We start from the raw sequence: 24,201 nt of genomic DNA, 5'->3' as shown, positions 1-24,201 counted from the left end.
AGATTTTAACAAATTTACTTTGTTTATGTATGTACTCATATAATTGTATAATTTCTTGTCGTAAATTAAGCGTGTTTAACTCTAAAACAACCTAACATTATCTAACATTATAGGTTTAGTGGTAATGTAATGAGTTGATTTATTTTATGTTAATTTATTGGCTTAACCACTTTAAAGTCTCCAAGTTCTCACGCGTGATGTTTTTTATTGCTCAACTTTGCCAACATCTTATAACAGTTCGTTACCCGATACGAGTACAAGCACGATACATTTAAAAAATAAAAATACTTTTGTTTTGAATAACAATAACACAAAGGCATTATTAGACTCGGTGTCTGTTACACTGATGTATGCATCAAATAACGAATGGGTACATTATACACGTTGAGCTACTCACAAGAAAATATTAAGGTGTTATGTAGATTTATAACATTGCATTTTAAGAATAAATTTATATTCTATGTCGTTTTATATTATCATAAACAATTACTACAGACTATACTGTCGGCTTAAAATAATTACCATTTTTCATAATAAAAAAAAGGATTCTTTTTTATTCTAAGATAGAAAAGGTAAATGTTTTTTAACAATGTACTATAACATACAACGTCTATAAATACGTTTTTACGAAATAGGTACTTTGCTATAAGTAACCGACATGCCATATTTTTTTAGATAAGGGTATTTTAACCATTTCCTCAACGGCTATTACGGGATGTTCACTATTGCTAGTTTCTTTATATTCTTAGACACGAGATTCTTATTTGCATCATGCACGCTAAGGTTTTCAAGGTGGCTTTATAATTTTTTTTTACTAGAATTTTCTTTCTATACATTTATAAAATGCAACAAAAAAAAGTACAAAATTTAAATAATCGATTTTTAAATAAATGTTATTGTAGTCTGTTTCTTACGCCCTGCTACGCTTGTTGATGCAACACATTAATTATGCACCAGCATCAATTTTTTACGATGATGAACAATTTATGAATAATTTTTTTAGTTTTTTACTAACTAACTTCAATTTTTGAATGTCCACGTTTTTTTTACAACAAATAATACTTTTTTATGAGTAAATGGGACAAGTTTTGATATTAACTGGCTAAACATTGATCCTTTAAATAAATAATGTTCTAGATTCACGGCTCATATGTGAAATTGCTCCATTCGTGAAATGGACAAACTTTAAATATTTTTTTCCTAATTCGTAAACTGGGTGACTATAATTCCCTTTAACATTTTATAAGAAAATACATTTTTTTTTAAATAGAAAATAAAACACATTATATTTGATGATAAAATATTCTCCTCAAATTCGTCAAAAATAAAGAAAATGTATAACTTTATTAAAAAATAATATTTTTTAATCGAGGTTACCGCATGTAAGTCCAGCATTCATGACCTAATCTCCAGGGTGTATAATGTTTACATGGTGTACAATTATAACTGTTGTAACATAAATAAAATCTAAAATAACAAATTTTAAATAGCGCTGATCCAGTTTATGAATGGAGTATCAACTAAGTTAAACACATAAAAATATGTTTTTCATTGGGATAAAACGCCAATGCTTACTGTGTTTTTTATACTATTATCAATTCTTTGATTTTCATCGTTTTAAAAAAATAAGAACTTGCTTTGCGGCGACGTCCGATATTTTATTTTCAACAAAATTCATCATCATAGGTTTTTTATGCTACTATGTAATAAGTTTGTTTGTGTCTTGGCCACAAACACTACACTGCAACCGCTACATTCGAGATTTATGTGCCCCGCACTATTACCAACGAGTACTCTTTCATCTTGCTGCCATCAACAACCAGTATAATAGCCCTTCCTTTTTTCATTTTACATTTATCCTGCATCTAACCATACCAGCTTTTCACGTCTGGCTCGCTCTCAAGTCTTAATGGACGGCGACACCGCAACTGCCCTCAACACTGAACTTGTGGAAGATAGAGCGATTTCAATAAGTACAATAACCAAATAACTTTAACGACCAACAAAATAATAAAACCAAATTTTAAATATTCTAAATAGTATAAGATATCATTTAAGGTACCACGGAAAAACGATATTTTAAAAATATTTTAATTTTTTTCCGTGGGATAAAATTAAAAATAGTTAACAATTGAAAACAAATATACCAATAAAAAATGTTAATAGTAATCATTTTAAATTAATGTCAACTTTTGACTTCCATACATCATTGTACTCAATGTTTTTTACTAAAAAAGGTAAATTCTATAAAAAAAAAATTATTTAATGTTCATAATATTGTTTTTAGAAAAAATATCTGTTAAAAATGCGTTTTAAATTTGTTCTGCTTTTTCATTTGTATAATCGATAATTTACTACTATAGCCTAGCTTTCATGTTAGAATATATACACTCATTGAATATCCATTTGATTATTTTTCTGGTCATAAAGTTTGAATAATGAATTCACTCAAACTTAAACAAACGATGTAGAATGTATAACGAAAGTTTTTATTTTTTAATTTAATAAATACATTATGCATTTGTTGGGTCGTAAAAACTTTATAAAAATAAGTTCCGATAAAACAAGTAAAATTATTTGAACTCTTGTGCTGCTTTAAATTTATACGACCCTATTTTTAAATGTGTGAGTTTTAACAAATAATACTATACTTCATTGAAGTTAAAATACCATACACGAATTCATGTTGTTGTAACATTTCATTTTGTGTTCTATATAGTTATTTATTAATTCAAAATGTCCGAATGGTCATGAAGAAAAATAGATTACAGTAGAATAATTCCTTGATGTTAATCAATCTTATCGTTAACAAACTTAGGTAAAATTGTTTAACATGTATACTTGGAACACGTTAGAAAATTGTATAGAGCGAAGGAATTCAATTTCCTTCGTTTCTTATCCGATCCTATACCAACTCTGTTGACGTTTTCTTTTTTTTTTTTCGTTGCCTCGATTCGGAAAGCTAGTTTGTTACGACGACTCTAAGGCTTTTATCAATTTTTTATAATCACAGTTGATAGTAGTTTGCAACCGATGATTGTTGAGTTAGGAGGCACGACGTGTGTGGAATGGGTTTCCATCTTTATTCAATTTTGATAATGGTGATTAATAACAAGCTGAGTACCATTTTTTAATAGTACAGAATTTAAAATGTAAACCAGTTAGCTCATTAGTAGGTATTAAAAACTAGTACATAAGATAAATTGAAACGGTTAATCGTTTTAATAAAATTTAGAGATTCTAGAACATGTGTGTGTTTACCTTTAAACATTTTTGTCATAAAACCCATATGAGAGAGAAACAACCTTTATTAAAGCGAACTGCCCGACGCACAGTGGTCTGAGAATGAAATTTAGGTGGCAAAAATAGGCCATTAAAAATGTTCAAAAAATCAATTGTTTTTTCTAGGATCTCATTAGTATATGATTACTAGTGTAAATATAAAATTTCAGCATAATAACATTTTTTTAACTGAAATTATAGCCAAGTGAACTAAACACATATGGTTTTTTTCTGTTATTTTGAAAATAAAAATGCCGATAATTCAGTCATTTTTTTTTTGGCTATTGAAATATATAAAATTAAAATAATAAAATGCTTTAATGTTAAATAACATATAAAAATTATAAAATAAAAATAATTTTTTTTTTTTTCAAAGACCAAATTTACTCGATTTTTTTTTATGATTTATAACCGTTAGGGACTTAAATTTAAATAAAAAAACCTTTCCAAGCCATTCTATATACTGCTGTAAAAGCATTGTATTTTCAGTTAGGATACACACGACTGTGGTAGTAAACCGATAAATGAAACGTAAAAACCTTTTGCACAACTCGACAATAAACTTTTTCTGTATTTATTACTTGTTAAGCCAATAATTGCTTATTTCCATTTGAGTTGAGACTTTTACCTTTTGTCGTTTCATTCAACCGCAATACTTAAACTTAATTCAGATTTATGGAAAAATTTGGGTTTACTGTACTAATTTTTTGTACCGACGGTTGTGATCAATATAACCTAAAGGAGATGGGTACTATCAGGCCCTGGACACTTCTGGGCGGCGGGCCGATAACAGAGAATCATTTCGGCCATTTTGTTTGAAGACGTTATTATCAATGTTTATATATGTCTATATAAAAAATTCACATGTATATATGTATAAAAATACACTGATTGTCTACAAACAAAATGGCCGAAATGATTCACACAAGCGGCATATGCTGCCCGTGTAATTTGTTATCAGTGTCCATTCTGATTGTTCTATTCTGTGGTATTATTATCAAAACGATTCAATAAACGTTACCATAATAAGTGTTATTTAGTTATTACTTCTCTTTGCGCAGACTAAAATATGTTTAAAACAGCTGCCAGATTATTCAAAATTAATTTTATCAAAATATAATGTTAAATATTTTACTTAGCTGAGAAGATATTGGTTATTTCATATATTTTTTTTTTAGTTTTTATGGGTTTATTGTACACGAGTCAGTTATTAAGCCGCTAAATAAATATTCCTTTAATCAAAATAAGAAAAACTGAAAATATACAGATTTTCCAAATTTCAACTTTGAAATACTATGAGTATAAAATGGTTGAATCAACATATCGATATGATATCGTTAAAGCTATTTGCTTTAAGAGGATGCTACACCGGCTATTTCTAAGGAGTAATGTATAGGCAATTTTTCGAAAAATCTTAATTCAGAGTTTGTACTATAATGCATACTTATTAATACAATAATGAGGATACTTTGTTGATGGACATTTTTTTGTTGTCAGACTATCACAGTCATTTCTATAGGATAAATTACAATTTTTCCTCTTCAAAACTGCTTTGCGTGAATTAATTTTTCTCAGGCTTCATATATAGTTAAGAAAAGAAATTCATACATATTATTTATGACAAAATTATCTGTGTTCCATCATCCGTATTTTTTCGATATACCTAATACAACCAACGCTATATAATTTTTAAAAAAGTCAAAAGAAGTCCTTTCTTAATTAATTAATTATTCATTAACTGGTTGAAATATTTAAAAAATGGCAAAGGTAGAATACAGACAATGTTGTTGTCTATATTATGTAAAAATTTGGTGTCTTAGTTTTGATTATAGCCTTTGTAAAATTAATCCGCGCAAGGCGGGTTTTTGAAGAAAATAACGCGTGTGTGACGACGTCCTCTTAAGGACAAACCTAAAGTTAGTTAGTTCTATTCGAAAAAACGGAACCAAATTTGTTTAAGAATTTATAATTATTTTTAATGTTTGGGAATTATTATTAAAAACATGCGTATAACGTGTATACATGCAAAGTATTTGAAAAATATTACTATTCACAGTAGAAGCTGTTGGGAGTATTTTATTATTACATTTTTTTTAAATGGATTCATTCATCAAATTACTTCTGAGGTATTTCATCATTGATTTCCATTTTTGTTTAGATGTATGAAATGTAGCGTGCATACAAAAAAAATAACCAAAAAAGTTACTGTTTTGCGAGAATATGTTGTCTTTAAAACGGTACAAAGAAAGTTTTATCATAAAAAAAAAATGTCGTGACTTTGTAATGCAAATTTTAGGGAGAATTCAGTAGTTGTGTTTTGATTAAAATCTTTAATAATTCAACTCTCTGGTCGGCTACTGTCTCGACAAAAAAATAGTGCTCTCCGTGGATATTATTTTGGTAAGTTCGGACAGCGGTATAATGACAGTGGACGGTTTTACAACAGTCCGTAAAACTCAATGCTTCGCCCGAGCCCGTTCACTTTGGAGAAGGGGGAGGGGGGGGATGTAAACGTTATACGCAAGAAGGCAAAATTATTAATAAGAACCGGGCGCATGCATTATTTTGAAGCCCGTTTCCGGATATTGCCGATGACGTTTTTGATATGGCCGACATATATCACACGTGACCGCATCAGTCACTGCGTTATAAAGAATCACGTACGGCATCAGCTAACTCTGCCCTCTTCCCCTTCGTTTTTTTTTTATTAGCGAGACGTTATGGAAGTCCGAAGTCGTTTGGTGTTTCTTTCCGCTTTTCGTTATCACAAACCCCAGTTTAACCGAGAAAACTAAAAGACATATTTTTTCATACCGTATAACACCGAAAAGAAACTTTCCGTCCGCTATTTTGTTTATTTTTTTTTTATGCAAACAATAATTTTCCGGTTCAATCATCTCTTTCCGAAGAATAACAAAACATTTGAAGTTTGTTTTTGACTATTACCTATGTATATCTTCTACGCCCGAGTGTCGAATAAAACTAAAAGAAATTTAATATTAACTTTTTAATTGATATTTCACATGTTTTATGACGGCTTTTCTATAGACTTGTGTAACTTTTTGTTTTGTTATTGGAAAACGGACGGCGTCAAAACGTGTAAGACCCTTTTTGTGAAATGTTACACGCCTAAATCCTGTGAACATTCGTGATAGGAATTGTAAGTACCTAGATAATTTGTTCAACGCTGGTATTACCAGCTGCGACTAACCAAACACGTTTTTTAAACCTAACTGGCAAAATTATAAGACCGGAGAAACAAAGCCAATTTTCCCTTTGTTTGTGTTATAATAATATGATGTAATGGCTTCTCGAAGTACTAATAATATCTTGTGTAACGCCATCGAATTGAATTTATTCTATTCCTCTATACTCTATATAGTGTAGAATGAGTTCTACAAAATGCGATTACATTCGCGAATTAAAAAAAAAAATGTTCTCCTTAAGATGGTCGTATAATAATTGTTCGTTTGTATTTATTTTTCCACAGAAACGTTTCGAAAATATCCTATATCGCCAGTGATTCGTCGAGTAGCCATCAAACCGTACACCGTGGAAAAGCAACAGAAATCAGTGACCATCGAACCCGGAGTACTTACATTGGTGCCGGTTCATGCTTACCATCACGACAAAAGACATTTCGCCAACCCCGAAGAGTTCCAACCGCATCGGTTTCCCGGACAATTGTCATCCGCTTACATGCCTTACGGTAGCGGGCCGCAATCCTACATAGGTAAGCCATTTCGTTTTGAAGTGCGTGCTTGATAGTATTCATATAAAAAAGAAAACAACTTTTGCCTGCGGCTTAAAGCGTACGAACCATCAGATGTAATACAATAAAGTGATTCGTAGTGTTCTCTGGGAAAATAATTTCTTTTTTTTCCAAAGTAGATGAGAAGTAAAGTAAAAATATGTTTTCTCGTCCGTAAAATGTTTTCCTTCGACATCAAACGCGTGTTAGGTTTCACGGTGAAATAAGGAAACTGGATTTTTTCCACAATATCTGTGTTATCTGATAATATAACACACTGATCGTAAAAAACAGACTTCAGATATTATATGATATCTATATTCTGTTGTACAGTATAACTCAAATTTGTATAGTCGTTTATTAAAAACACAGAGATGCCACTTGATATAGTATATTAAATTAACAAATTCAGTTTCCAACAATTACAACGCAAATGTTATACTATTTTTGTACACTAACATGTCTCAGGATCTACACTTTTCTAAAAATCTGAGAAGTTTTGACGTAAAATTACTTTCCATTACAATTTTGATATGGACTATTTTTAATAGAAGTTACTATATTTATAAATGCGTAAATCAATATAATAATTTATTGTCATTTCAAATGGAATTTAGCTGCAATTGTGATTCTTTTACGGTACTTTTTTCAGGGAAAAGATTTAAAAATAAATACTTCTTAAGTTCATGTGGCAGAAATTGTTGTACACAATAAGGAAATGTACTAAAAGATAATTCCCATTGATTGTAGGAATCGTTATTTTCACTACGTCATCGGTGAGATGACAAAATGGAATGCGTATTGTATTGTTGAAATGAGAAATTGTAGTGAACTTTTCATCACCTATCCACACGCACAATGTGTTTTTGTATAGTTCTTATTATATGATGTGCTGCGACGTTTAAACCGTGAAAAGTTGATTAAATTTTCTTAATAAAATGCCGGCAAAATATCATCAACTTAATAACTTTCTTGAATGCATTCTTTTTCGGTTGTATACACATGATATAAAAGGAATAAATAGTAAGCATGTAACATGTACACATTATATACAATATATATATATATATATATATATATATATATATATATATATATATCCCTCCACTTTATTCCGCGTGAAAAAAGGCTAAGCAATATTAATTTAGCGCTATAAAATATTTCCCAATATAGTAATTATTTACTCGGTGAGAACATTTTTATGCTTAAACTTAAATATTTATCATAAGTTTAATAACAAAAAATAACTACAACAATTATTAATAATGCTAACATAAAAATTTTATATTCCAGTAAAAATGTTCTCACTAAGTAAATAATTACAATTTGTTCGATTTACTTAACTTAGCTCAATACAGTAGGATATCACAACTTATCAGTGCTAAACAATTTTTTTTTAATTAGCCTTTTTTCACACGGAACAAAGTTACATATGTATAAGCAATTGTATATGTACACGGTTTAAATGGGAAAACTCTGTTTCTAGGTATTATACACTGTTTGTTGCGCGTGCTATTTTTTTGATATTTACACCGTGGCGCTGAATAAATTATTTAATTTTGACTACTAAAATAACTCGTGTATACATTCGCTACACTATGTTACATTAGTTTGTTAATAGCTAAAACAGAAATTTATAATGCTTTCCAAAATAAATATTCATAATTCGAAGGTAATTCACACTTAGGAAATAATGTCTTACAATGAATTGAAAAAACCACTTCATGCTAAAGAGAAGAGAAGTTAATGTAATACAATGGTAAGCGAAAAATTCAGAGAAATAAGAATGGAGAAATCAGAGATGTGATAAGTAGCATGAAGTGTGGCAAAATGAGACGAAAGGAGGCAACAGTGGTTGGATGACAGAAATGAGCTATTTAAAATAAAATAAACCCTGTAATAAGACCAGCAATAATGTGTATTAACATTGGTTATAAATAATATAAATATCGGATAGCCCACTGGTATGTATTTTTTGCTGCCCGTAAATTGTTACCGTTATACAGCGCTTTATACTGTTTTTAGTTATGGCGGTAGGTACCGTGAGCGCGGTATCGTCGCGCAAGCACACTACGTCGTTTCTGGCTGTATTGCGCCTAAAGCAGGGGGTGGCTATAGTAGTTTTTATGTGTTGCAAAAAGTAGGACTAAAATCATCAGTCTGCCAAGAAAGAAGAAAATAATTATCGTTCATATATATCGTGGTGATAAGATATCAATGATAACAGTAATTTGAAAAAATATTGTTTTTAAATTCGATAAAATATATTAAATTTATTATTATTAATTTGTATATAAGTTATATAAGTTTTAGCTATTTATTTGTTTTATTTGTTCAACATTAAAGAATTTTTTTTAGTCCTACTTTTTACTTAGCTCTTGCATACTGGCTAGTATATGTTAGTTCATCTCATTATATTATTACTCTATGGCCTAAAGCTAAACTGTAAAGCGCCGTACAACGGCAACAATCTACGCGCAGCAAAAAATACATACCAGTGGGCTATCTATATTATTTATAATCAATGGTATTAATGATGATTATTTACAACTATGTACATGTTTTACTACAATAATATTAAAAATACGTCTAGGTTATATTTATTATAATACATATTTAGTTATGAACAAAACGAACCCCCCTCTGCAAGATCTATTTCGATCACATAGTCTGAATGAACATGACCGGACTATATTTGTTTCAACTTAAGTATGGTTATTAAAACTTATTGCATACATCGAAAAAAATATATGATACGAAAGGTTTCCAAGTAAAATATTATTTTTAAGTAGTTTTCACGTGCGTGAGATTAAAACAACGATATATTGTTACGTTTAAAACATATCTTTCAAGCGTGTCAATCATAATACATAAACTCAACATAAATGTAGCGTTTTTAATATGATTTTTTTTTTATGATTTGTGTATTAGCCGTTAGCTATATGTTATTACACTCCATAGTGATCTTAAAAAAAAATTGCATAATAAATAATTAAAAAATCAATAATTTTAATTAAATATTAGATCGCATTTTAAACACATTAGTATATTGTATCTGAATGGTTTAGGTCTATCCAATAATATGTTATTAATTATAAAATTATAAAATATTATAATTTAGCATAAAACCTGTGTTACTTATAATATTTTGTTTTTTTTAAATAATTAAATTTACCGATCTTAATCAATAAGAGATCGATTTTTGTATAACTTAGTATTAAAGCGTATTTCCAAAAACATACAGTAAGAACATTGTACTTTCAGTTCATTATTCTTTTCTCGCTAGTTTTCATACTCGCATAAATTTAAAAAAATATATAGAGGGAGTTACACACACACATTCATATTATATATATATTAGTTATCGTTGACCCAGTCACACTTTTAGTGAGCAATGACTGTAGTGCGTTTGTTTTTCAAGTGGAAACGCGAGTTGAGATTTCGAGGAGAAAGAATAATTGTAGTTGGTGGTATAATTTTGAGCATATATTTTTACGAGAGCTTTTACCATCAACGTTAAATACACAGTTGTACATATATATGATTGTTCATCTATAGTAGAATATTCTGGGTGAACAAAACTATAGAGTACTTTGTTAATAGTATAAAAATAATGTCAGAAAACATGTCACGTATTCGCGCTAATGAAAATTCACAAATATAGAAGAAAAAACGTCTTGGAGTAATTTCCTAATATTTCTAACGAGTCGTATACAGCTGCGATTTGTATAATGTACTCACCAAAAATACACTTTTCTCCTTCCTAAATAATTTTAATAAATTCTTACAAAATTATTTATTTTGAATTCGTTTTTCTTTTTTCTTTAAGTAATTTATTCTACTTTTAATACAGTGTACTGCTAAATTGATTTGTTGGAGTATTACGTCCATATAAATAACTAGACTTTTTAAGGTAGTTATCTAAAAAATGTTTATAATGTGCCGATTTGTAAATGTGAACCTAACAATTATTATAAGCAAAAAATATTAAACTTAAACATAAGTGTTTATGCTTAAAACCTTAATAATTTTTCTTCGGTAAGAAGCTATATTTTGTAGTACAATGTAAATTTATGAATTTTGGTCGAGATCAAATTGTAATTCTATAACATATAAACGTATTAAAAGTCTATATGTTGAGTTAAATAGAGTACGTTTCACTGTAGTCATTGCATAAAACAAATAATAAGATACATTTTATTTGAGCGTATGAATATGTATTTAACGATAAACTTATTTTTTTTTTACAGGCAAAAACTTTGTGAGCCTGGAGGCTAAGATGATTATTGCAATGTTAATTTCTAAGTATGAATTCAACGTGAACAGCGCTGAACCCGGACGAACACCAGATCCGTTTGACAAGTCATCGTTTGCCGGGGTCAAAGTTCAGTTATCTAATAGGCTGCAACGAGACAGGACTTTAGAAGAATCCTTACGACATATTAACGAAAAAAACAAATTATTTAAATTATTTTAAGGAATCTACTTAGGAATCTCTGAGTAGAAGAGGCGATATTAAACTATTAATTATTATTATTTTTATTATTCATATTAAATACTTATAATATGCAATATACATGTAATGTTATTTTATAACGATTAGGTTAATGGATAAATAGGTTGCCGACAAGACAATAACTAATACGCACATCCAGCTAGTTTTTTAGTATAGTGTTTAATAATATTATCAAACAAAAATTGTCGGCATCTTTATTTACATTAGGTATAACTTGTGTAAACCATTTCGTCATATTATGTAAGCTTTTCATTACCCACCATACATTTTTATAATTTCACTGTACTCAAAATTCTCAATTTTATATTTACAAATGTTATTTTATCAAAATAAAAATTGTGTTATATATTAATAAAAGGTATAAAAAAACTTTTTAAAACGATTAATGAGATATTTATGTAATTGATCCGTTTAAAATGTAAATAGACAGAATCTGTATTATATAGACAGAATTCTATATAAGAGTGAATGATTCTTAGAAAACTGTCAGTAGCAAACAATATAAATATTACGTAAATATATTTACACATCAATTTAGCTGAACTTGAAACAAGTAACAAGTGTGAATTCATGACAACATCGACCGTACAAAAAATGAAATAAAAAAAAGTTTTTTTATTATATTTGTTGTTCAGCTTTTAAATGATATAATGATATACCTGTGAATCGTTGTTCTAAGAAATGTCGAACGGACTACAATGTTTATCAGCTGGGGGTTATTTGCAGTCGGACAAACAATTTTGAGTCACAAGTTCCGGGTGGACAGTTATATACAAACATATATTACGATGAATTCTTTATTTTTCTATGGAGAAATGGCTCTAAAGCGAACACGCCAACGCATACAGAACCAATATTATGAAAAGAGAATCTTTTCTTTTATCAACTTTCCCCACTACGTTTAGTAGTAAAAACTTCTTTACTAGAAAAAATAATACTGTAATACTATACAGTATACATGTTTAGAAAACCTCAGTCACACCGCTTTACATTCTACTTACTAAATGGAACCGACCGACAGCATTAGAGAACACAAAAACGTTATATTATTTTACGACTGTAGCTAAAGCAAAATAAGTTTATATACATATATATATATATATATACAGTGCACACAGTTTAATATGTAATCTTGAGGACTACAGTGTTTAGCGGCATAGTCGACCACTAGTATTTATTTATTTTTTTCAATCCGACTTTTATGACTATCAAGTTTTTGCGTGCCTTTGTCAAAACGCATCGGTTCAACCATTTGTTTACAATTCATTATTCAATTATTTTAAATTAGTTAAATCTTCGAAGATTATCATAATATATTTGATGAGAGATAATAATATTTTCATAGCATTCAATTTATCATTGTGTTTGCTACACGAGTGTCATTTCTAATATATTAAAGAAAATTTAAACTGTTTGTTTTGACACCTTCGTAAGCACTTGTGTACACCTCAAAAATCAAACGACTCTCGGTCTGAATTCACGCCGCGAAGTATCATTTAAGAAGTTCAAACCTGTTTGTACTACCAAAATGTAAAATCATCTCTAGTTTTCAATATAAGAAACGAGCATGGATATTCATCACCATATTATTTTTTTTTTCCAAAATCATAATTGTAGAAATATTAAATAAGTACTATTGTTTGATATTTAATTAGCTAAAAAATAATACGGTATCAATGACCATCAGCTTGTTGTTTGATAGCTTATTTAGTTTTGTGAACTATCCGCCGCTAAAAATCCCGGGTGATCACCCATCCAGGATCAATCAACGACGGACATAGCTTAACCTCAGTTGCTAAGTCACAACAACTAAGGTGACCACTGCACTTTACCATGACTCTTATCACTTTTATGGTTTTGTATAGTTGACAAAAAAATATCTTGCACAGTTAAAAATAAAAATATGAGAAGTATTTAGGCTATTATTCTATTGGTAGTTTTGTGTTGTTTATGTAAATCAGTTTTGATAAGTAATTTAGTGTTTATATTAAGACGTACCTCCTGTTTTACATAGTGTCAATTAATGAGAGTGTTCTAATCAATAATTTATGCTTTTAAAGAAATATCTAAAAACAAATGTTTTATTTTTATTTTAAGAAATGGGATTATTATTACAGATGTAATTTGACTAATGTAGTATTAAAATAGCATCATGTATTTTTATAATACCACAGAATAAATTTAATTTGATTTATTCTTTGATAATACAATAATATAATTTTTCAAATAATATTAATTCGCTTTTAATTTAAAGTGATTAAGCCAAAATTGTTAATGATCAAAATCCTATAATCAGTATTTTCAAATATTACTTATACTCTATCCCTTGATGCTATTGTACTATTAATAGTTTTCAATTTTATCAGTAGGTATTCATGTGGTACAATAATTATATTGCGTATTTTTAGAATACAATGTGATATTAAGTGTTTGTCTTACTATCAAGAATGTAATAACTATAAATCTACAGTTATAAATTATAATAACAAATAATAACTACGCATGAGCAAAAATTACCATTTGTCTAGATCATGTAATTTTGAGGCATCGTGAAAAATGGTGACTTACCTGCAACATAAAAATAATACATTAGTTTTAAAAATCAACAACTATTAAAAACTCTTGTTTCTAATATGATATAATACCCACAGTTGTATATTTTACACATAAACAGTTATAAAAACACCTGTTTAACATCCTTCACTAATCCTGATTTTAACATGTTATCTCTCTGAACTAAACTAACAAAGTCTAATTCTAGTAATCGACTTAAGTGACGGGTTTGAAAATTGAAACATGAGTTTCACGGTTTAACCTCCGGAAATTCACTAGATTTATTTCTTCAGTGACGGCAGGTCCTAAAATCAAGCGAACCCTAACCAGATTTTACCGATCCCTTACCTGAATGCTTTGAAATAAGTTTATTAGCTTAAGAAGGTTTAAATTTTCAAAATTCTATTTTAAAAAGTCTATGATGTTTGGGACTTTTAAGAATCTGGATTTTTTTAACCCAATCAATAATGACACGAATTCGGGTTATCCTACATTCTAAACGATGTAGGTTGCCAATTTATGCTTATATACTACAGAACCTATCTTTATGAAATAAAATCTTAAACAATCTGTGAATTCTGGGGAGTGTTCTTAGCTAATTTAATTATCATGGGATTAAGTATAATCCCGCAAATGCAAAAAAGTTACAGCCTGCTGGCTCCTGAATAGTGATTATTTCTGATCTATAATCTCCTTGCGATTTATGATGATAGTATAGTCTAATTATATGTTCTGGCCAAAACGTTTGCATGACGACGACGACTCGTTATTATTTTGATGGCATCTTATATGTTATATATATTTTATAATTAGTTTTAAGAAAATTTATATTATACCTACATTAATGCCTGAAGGCGGAAATTAGTAAAAATAAATAAATAAATATATATTACACAGTGTATATGAGCGTCACATCAGAGACGTACGGACCGCTACGCCCATTTCAGTCGTGCAGCATAATATGAGTAGAGGTGCTAAGGAAAGATATTCCGACCATGATGGCTGGACTATTTCGTGACGCTATTTTGTGTCACCCGACTATGTTCATTTCGAATTCTAACACATTTTAAAGAAATTTAGGGTTTTTTTTGTTTGTTAAATTATGTAAAATTAACTTCAACAATTGATAAAGTTGTAACAATTTTAACAATATACATTATTGAAGTTATAATAGGGCGTGTATGAATCGAAATCATTATTGATCAAATACATTGTGTCCGCCAATTGACGTCACTTCGTTTAATTTCATGTTTTTCGAAAACAACAACTTTAGTTTAAAGCAACTGTTGAAAACATTTTTGAAACATTAATTCGATACTAATATTACTAAGAAAACTTTATTGCTCGTCAAAAAACATCCGCAAATACTTACCATTTCAAGTGCAGCGTTTTGCAAATAATATAATTTCATTTTTTATACTACCATGTAAAGAAGAGGAAGGACGGGACACATAAAAATATGTTTATTCCCTTAATATGTTACGAGGGATGTTTTGCTACCCCATGAAAACCATAAATAATAGTAATAAACGTTTGACATTTTATTGTTTCTGTTTTTAAACGCTCGCCAGCACACAACAAGGTTTTTGCGGTTCGATAGAGAGAAACATATAGAGAAATTAGGAATCTCATAAAATCATTTGATATTTTATTGTACAATTATTTTATTATTAAAAACAAATTAGCACTAAATTCTGCGTGGAGCATTGTATGGTCCGAGCTTACCAAACTCGTGGGCTGTGGTTAATGTGATTCTCGTGTTTTGGCTTTAATTAATTTTAAAGAAATACGTTTGTATTATTAAACGTTTTATATTTTAAGGATAAAAATGTAACATAAAACGAAATAACTAAAATGGTATATAATATGTGTTTAGGTTGTTAACAAAATAAAGCTCATTTTAATGTTTGTTAGGTAATAAACACATAATAGTAATTATTTATCTATAAAACAACTATTGCAACGAATGTTAAACCCGATAATGAATTTTCCACGTGTAAAATAATTATTTTTACAGTTTGATCTTATGTTTACTATGATTTAAGCTTGTATATACCCATATAAGTAACCTATAAATGGAAATTACAATATTTCACACTAAGTTAAAGAACTCTAAATTTGAACAACAATAATAAGCAGAAAGTTTTTGATAATTAATAATAGTAATAGACGCTTATTCTGGGTTTATAGAAAATGAAAAATTTGCCTAGATAATTTTACTGCTCATAATTAGCTTTTCTCATTATAGTAATTGTTTCGCACTAAATGTACCAATGAACAGAAATACTCTATAGTCAGAGAGATTTTTTGGTAGGCTTATTTTTTTTTTACTAAAGTAATCACAGAAACAAATTTTATCAAGAGCGTTTTTCTGACAACCAGATTACATTGTTTTAAAAAACTAACTAAGATCCTAAGACCTGAGACTGAATTCATGTTGATGTCAATTTGGCCGTAATAGTATTTTGAAATTTTGAAATTGAAATAAGAAGGATATTACAGCACACGTGAAACTTCAAACAAATAGCTTTTAATCTGTGTGTTTAAACACCTTAATTTAACGCCTATTTGATCATACTCTTTATTTCCGTTCACATGGTGTTATTATAGATAGTATAATCAAAATTTAAACATATTTCCACTCAACCATACCATTGTGTAGTTATTGACTTGACAATACTCAAACATTGATTTCACATTAAAAGATTTAACCCGTTACGTTTATCTACATTCTACATGGAAGCAGCGGACCTCCGTCGTAGTACCGTACAATGCTCGTTGCAATCATCACGGAAATTTAATTATATTAATATATATATTTACATGGATGTTGAAATATAATACATTTGGTAGGGCAATGTCAGTTGGCAATGTTTTTGATATTCGGTGACGTCTGTGTAGATGAATACAACAATGACTGAAGTCACATCACGACCGACCCCGTCTTCATAAATATGGCTTTTGTACCGGATTGATGTTGACATGTGCTCGGTATTAAAATTAATTTCCTGTTTAGAAATAACGAACAAAACGTTCAGGTTTTTCAAATCAATCTGCACATTTCAGAAAAAAACTACATCTGTGTTGAACATCGCTTTTGATTACATACATTGACTTGTTTTTATCGTGTCAGCTTTGATATTTGCTGATTAATAATGGTTCTATCTATAAAATATAAGTATTCTTTGAATAACATCTTCGTATTTTTTTACCACTCGTCTTATTTTCATCGTTTTAACAAAATAAGCGATTGTTTTATCCCCAAAATTCCACGACGGAGTCGAGAAAAAGGGACGGCACTTAAACGGAGTTCACAATATGTAACCTTTGCAAACAGTTGTATAAAAAAACATTACTATTAAACCGAATCAAACACAATAATCAACGTATAGACGTGTTAGAAATACGGGATTGCCGATTGGTCGAGAGATCCCAGTTTAACCTACCGGAAGGTTCTTGGGTAGCATCGTGATTATCTCACGTAAGCACGTTACATTATATAATACTCTAACATCTAACGATGGCAATATTAGCAGTAACTTCGGTGATGTGATCGTACTGCCTAATCGAGAGAACGAATCCCCTTAGAAATTGAATATTAAGATTACAGTTTTAGTTGGGTCGGTGCAATGCCGAAACTCGATAGTAAGAAATTATAACTTTTTTTATTAAAAAAGACGTTGCAAAGATATCGATCGTTGAATCGACATAAATAATATTATTTAATAAAAGATTATATGGTATTCAAATTATTATAATTTAGAAACTTATAATGTTAAAATTAACGAAACTATGGAGTTCGTAGAATAACTCCAGACAGAACAGAATTGAATTTATTATCCAAGTCAGGGCGCGAAATAATCAAATTACTTCTAACTTGCACTAGTTACTAGGTAATGTCTATAAACGTTATAATTTATATTGAAGTCCGCGCTAATTATTACAACGTAATTTCATTATCTATCATTATCAAAACCGAAAATAGCAAAAATTTTGCTATTTGGTATCAAGGCAGTCATTGTAGTTTCAATACATTTAGATTTCTGAATTGTGCTCATATTTCAGAAAAGCTTCAAAAAGGTTCTTCGTTAATTACTGCCACTAATTAGTATCATATGTTGTCTGTATGGTAGTTTATATGGATATGAATTTACGACCTCAAACACTATTCCAAGTATCTGTGCTAAGACAATGGTTTCCCTTAAACGGATTCATCATTACGTAGTAAACTCGGATGCAGCTGTTAATTAAGATGATTCGCAGAATACTGGTACGACGAGTTATGCGGAAAACTGGTACGGTACGATGATTTTGTCTCGGTTTCCTAAACTATGTTATTTTGTTACATTTAGGTGTGTATACACATTACACGTACATATATCTAATAAACTTTGAGAATATAATACTATTAATCATTTATATTAAAATTAGTAAGTTTCCATTATTTGTTACAATAATGGAAATTTTAAGAAGGATGTCTTCATAAATCAAACTGCGAATCAAAATATTAATAATTTTATTTGGTTATACATAAATTGCAAAATGGCCATACAGTTAAAATCAATCAAGGAACAGCCCTAGAATATTTAAAGTATACTAACTATAAACTAGTACTAGAAAAATATTGTTCAAATAGAATACTATTTAATTGTTAACATAAGTCCTGGTACAAATATGTTATGTAAAGTAAAACGATTAAGAAAAAAATCAACAGCTAGGTAGTTTGTTATTTTGTTTATTAAAAAAACTATACAAGGATTATATTATGTTAGTTTTAAATGATAGGCAATTGGCTTTAGCATTGATTTTAGAATACACAGATAAGCGGTGCCAAACAAAAAAACGGTGGCCGATTTTATGTGGGATTCCCACTGGCAACGGAGGTACCCTCGTCATAGTTTACGGACCGGTGAATGGTAAACTATGAAAAGGGTCCTCCGCTGCCAGCGAGAATCCCACCTATGTATGGCACCGCTATGTATTTATATATTACATTAATAAATACGAATTTTTTTTATTTTCTTACTGCTGTAGTTGGGATAAAATATTTCCAACTAAAACACGAAAATACTATAAGAAGATTGATTTGTACAAAAAAAACTACAACCTGCTATAATAAATGATTCACATAAAAATATTATTTTCTTCTCATCATTTTCAATCTTATCCCTACAAATAAGGTCGATCAGTCAAGCATAGTGTAACATAACATGCGTAGTTTAAAATATCGTTCTCTAAATTCAGTATTATGTTAATTATGTTACTTATAGGATGTATTTAGTATTAATTTGAAAAATAGGTCAAATATCTGAATTATACAAACACGTTATGAACGGTTTTAAAGGCTCAACACAAATACATGCTATAAATAAGTTCGAATAGGTAATAGTCACACATAGAGTGTTTTAATGTTTTTTAATACCTATATTCTTTTGTTGTAGAGTTAAACTAATTATTGATATTATACTTCATTTTTATACAACTATCGATGATGACAATGAATTGTCGGCAAAATATGAGGCGCACTATAGGTCGTTGTGCTTTTGGACTGGATTCTGACATTTTAAGGAATTTAATTTTCAGAACTTAAACGTATTGAACGCGTCTTATTTGACCAAAGCAAGCCTAAAATGATTTTGAATTTCATCAGATTGGCCGATTTCTACTGGCTGTTGAACTCTTCTAGAGTGCAAGGTAGCCGGGTCACGTTTACGACTTTTTTTCTATAAACTCTTTGAATGATACTCTAGAGCAACGCAATACCGAGAAGGAGAAATGCAAAGGTTTCGTTTCTATTTTAATGAAATTGCGAACCTAGAAATATATAATAACGATTACAAACCCCGTGGTAACTGTATAACCAAGGATAACACAATGGCTATAATAATATAACTTAGGTAATAATAATTTAAATACACATTTTTTATAATTTTATTAATAATCCACATCACTGACTTTTCGTTTTACTGGCAGAATAAATATTGACTTCAAATGCATTCGTGTTTCTTATAGATAAGTGGATACGTCACCATTTCATTGTTAATGTTTATACGTATTGGTTCTTAACCAAAAAAAATTAAAATTCGATTAGAGGAAGAAACTGAATATACGGTAGATCCATTACAGCTGCAGACTTATATATGATGCCTTTCAAGATATTTTGACTTCTTTGGATTTAAATGGTAAGTATATAATATAATAAAGTATTTTTAAAAAATATTAAACTATTATAAAATAATGAAATTACTTTCAAGAGAAATTCAACGGAACTTATTATTTTACAGAAACGTTGCACTTAGATAGTGCATCTACTTATGTATTAAGTAGATGCACTCAGACATACACTATCCTTGGCACCAATACTAAACTAAAACCTGGTGTCTAAATATTTTATCACAATATACACCAATGTGAGTCTTCCCCCACTGACCGCTCGCAGGGTAAAGGTATGATGACTAGTACGTGGAAGTCATGTGGCCAACATTTCCCCACCATTGATTCAGTATGTATAAATAAATATTTTTCAAATGTGTTTTACCCAGTGCAGTTTTTATGTAAGTGGTAAAAAGGGGATTTGACCATATTGCACATTTTCATCATTTGACAAAGGGACATTTTTAATATATGGGTAAGAACTTAACATAGTTTATTTAGGTAGTTAAAGTACTTCACGATTTCGAAGTACACATAAAAACAAGCACCTTATTCTAATTAAGATCCTAAAGCAATCACATATGCCACATTTACATATCACATATTACACCTAAAATACATATTTGGTTATTGAAAAAAATACAGAAAAACAATTTTATTATGTATGATTTTGTTTCATTGAAACTGTGAAAAGTAATGAAATTCGATTTATATGTACACACTATACATAATGTATATATTATTAAGTATTGATAATATTACTAAGCATACTAGAATAATATATTTTAATAAAGTTACAAAATAATTTTGTTATAAAATTTTTTATGAGAACCTATTTTGTTAATTGTTTAATTATAAATCAAAAAATTGTATATTTGAATTATCTATTTGAATTTAACTACTAATTTACCATCGAAATTTCAGAACAATAGACCATACTACGGCAAACGAACCAGCAACTCATTAAAGCATGTTGATTTTGAAATAATACACTATTGATCTCTCTTTAAACTATGTAACAACAGTTGTCAAGTTTATGTAATAGAATTTAATCAGTTTTTTTTTAATTCAAATTGTATTTGTGATTATTGCGCGCTATTTTTTGGAATCATCTTTATAGTGAGTAAAAACGCTACCTGTTTATATTTATGTAGTGACACATAGGTATGGCGAAATCGGCGTATGACGAGGATGGAGATTTTATTATTACTTTTTTTTGAGAGGGAAAGACAGAGAGAAAAACACATAACGAATTAATGGTTAGTTTTACGCGCGCTTACGTTCCCATGGGATCCTGTGCGAGTTTTCGCTGGTAGGTACATTTTGGCAAAAAAAAATATTCCCTGTTGTATGCATGGTATACGAAAGGGATGAGGAGAACAAAATAAGGGAAGGCGATTGGATACGAGGGGGCGGGGGAATACACGGACTGAAGGCAAGAGGAAAAAATACATTTTGAACTGTCCCAATGTGATAGTGACAAATGACGACAGCCGAGTTGTTTTTTGCTCTTACTCTCTTCTCTCTCTTTTTATTCTCACCATTGCTCACACAACTCATGTCTTTCTCACACTTTTTCGCCGGTGTTTGGTGAAAAATCTCTGGTAATTGTCAATCAGCCTGTATCCTCATACACACACACACACATACTGAGCAAACGCAAAAACAATATAACTGCCATTTTCTCATGCTTGTAAGCTAGTTACACCTCAGAATAATTTTTAAATTTAAAAATCGCATTTAAAATTACACTTTGTTTGTACTATAAGGACAGCAAGTGCTAATTCTGTTTGAGTGAAATCGGCCAAACATAGAAAAATGACTACATACATGAAATACTCGTATTCAGTATTCTCTCATATCTTAATTCAAACACAACAATAGTTGTAAACTATAAATTAAGAATTTGATAATATCACATTTATATACACATAGTATATTAATTCATGATAATATTTAGCTCATAAAGGCCACCCCTTATTATAGATAGAATTTGTGAAGAAAACTTGCGGATTTTACACTTATCTCTGTTTTGACTTGTAGTTTTTAATAAACTCTACTATAGTTTAGTAATATTCTAGTACAGAATATTATAAACACTTTTGTTTACTTTGATCCTAATTTATAAGAATAGCACGTTGTTGGAAAAGCGTTATAGACTATGGAATCTCAATTGCTGGTTTATTATTTATAATAATTTCATATTTTCCACCGGATATGAACCCACTGCAACCAATACTGGTCGTGAAACACCACTTGTGTTAGGCTCAAGTTATTTGTACGCATAAATACTAATTGTTCTCGTTGGCCCTTCAACGGTAACACCACAATGTAAACGTATTATAATATATGAACGTAATCGAACACATATTATGGATTTTTTTTCTACTGGTTTTGCCCTTCGCTAATACAATCCTAAATGAACGATGATTACGCTTATTTCGATTTACTCAAATACAGTTTTTAAATAAAGACACGGTAATGTTAATGTATTTTTTTTTTTTGTTAAAGCATACACTTTACGTTAAATACATGAGTTTACTATATAATATAGGCGGGATGTTCCAAATACAACTCTTGAAATTCAACAGTCTGTGTCACTGGGCCAATCGACTCGAACACCAAACGGTATTTAATAAACCATTTTTTTTGTTACAGATTCAGAAGGTTATTTTTTTTATTATAATGCGAATAAACTTCGTTGGCTTTACGGTAGAGGTAACAACAAGGTCTTTCAGACACAACACTTATTATGCCACCAAGCTTTAAAAATAATTATGGTAGCGTCGCTTACATAATCATTCTGGATAATAATTGGCATCAAAAACTTTTCGTCGAGTTTGTCTCATTCCTAAAATTAAAAGATATAGTCTTTTCGCCACGCCAACCTTATTTGACATCGTTCTATGGAGATTATGTAAATTTATTGGTGAATTCATTCCTTATTTGAATTGACAAAAGTTAACTATTAAATTGTATATGACATACTACATACTCGAGGAATAGGGTTTGATTTCTGCCACATTGTGAAACAAAGACTGTCTCACTCTACCACTTATACAGCTGTACATATTTTTGTAGTACGAGGGGATAATATAAATTAAAAGACATATCAAAAAATATGTGCAAATCGATAGTATTCGAAACAACTGTTTAAAATGCCATACGAAGTGATAATATTTGTAATAGATTTTTCTAATTTCAATAATCCAATAAATCTAGGTAAATTTTCCTTTTTTTAGTTTTGACCTATATCTTTAAGTCGTTAAGAATTACTTGTACTTACCTATAAGTTATTTATAAAAAAATATAAATTGAGCATCTTGAACATAATAATAAAATAATATGTTTATGTTGTTAACCATAATATAATATATAGTAGATTATTCAATTATTTCCATGTATTTTTAATAGTTTCTAAATTTTGAAACGTTATTTTCTAACAAAATTAGTTAATTTTCTGAAAACGGTAGCACTAAATCTCATTTATCGAGCTAAGCTCTACTCCTCAAAATATAAAGCAATTAACTACTCTTAGCATTATCTCCATCACGACATTCTCTCTCCAACTTAATTTCCTAATTCTCTAAATTGACCGATTACTCAGCATAGTTATATTAAATAACTCCGGGCTAATACTAGATTGTCTACTGAATCGAACAATATAAACCTCATTTTTCTAAGTTGAATAGTTTCTTTTCTACAGCCCTTCAAAACCGATACATATCTTTTGCCCCACCCTGTAGTTTATAATCAAGAAAAACAGGAATGCCTTTATATAATTATTCTTTTCGATTTATACATTAGTGTTTAGTATAAAAATATATGTATGCAGTATGATATTACTTAAAATACTACTTATCATAGCTGACCATAAAATAAGTAGGTTTAAAATACTACACATATTTGTAAAAAAGAGGGGTATTAAAATTGGAGATACAAATTT

General features: G+C 29.4%; 2 protein-coding genes across 3 annotated transcripts in view; one reads left to right on the top strand and one right to left on the bottom strand.

Annotated features, from left to right (window-relative positions):
* The window catches only part of LOC126835232 (cytochrome P450 6a8-like), a 30,403-nt gene extending 18,517 nt beyond the window's left edge, over positions 1-11,886 (top strand). Inside the window, exons 4-5 of the mRNA XM_050567672.1 lie at positions 6,773-7,015; positions 11,284-11,886. Coding sequence (XP_050423629.1) covers positions 6,773-7,015; positions 11,284-11,510 — 470 coding nt within the window. The 3' untranslated portion in view covers positions 11,511-11,886. The remainder of the gene's footprint in view (positions 1-6,772; positions 7,016-11,283) is intronic.
* Positions 1-24,201, bottom strand: part of LOC126835995 (protein amalgam-like) — a 192,256-nt gene that overhangs the window by 100,876 nt on the left and 67,179 nt on the right. The gene's annotated exons all lie outside the window — the stretch shown is intronic.

The sequence above is a fragment of the Adelges cooleyi genome, unplaced genomic scaffold, assembly GCF_023614345.1.
Source record: "Adelges cooleyi isolate 19-005CV unplaced genomic scaffold, UGA_ACOO_1.1 ACOO_flye_CR_arks_rails_tigmint_CR_PRNA_23, whole genome shotgun sequence".
Lineage (NCBI taxonomy): Eukaryota > Metazoa > Arthropoda > Insecta > Hemiptera > Adelgidae > Adelges > Adelges cooleyi.
The sequence above is the reverse complement of the archived record's forward strand: the minus strand, read 5'-3'. Positions and strand labels throughout refer to the sequence as shown.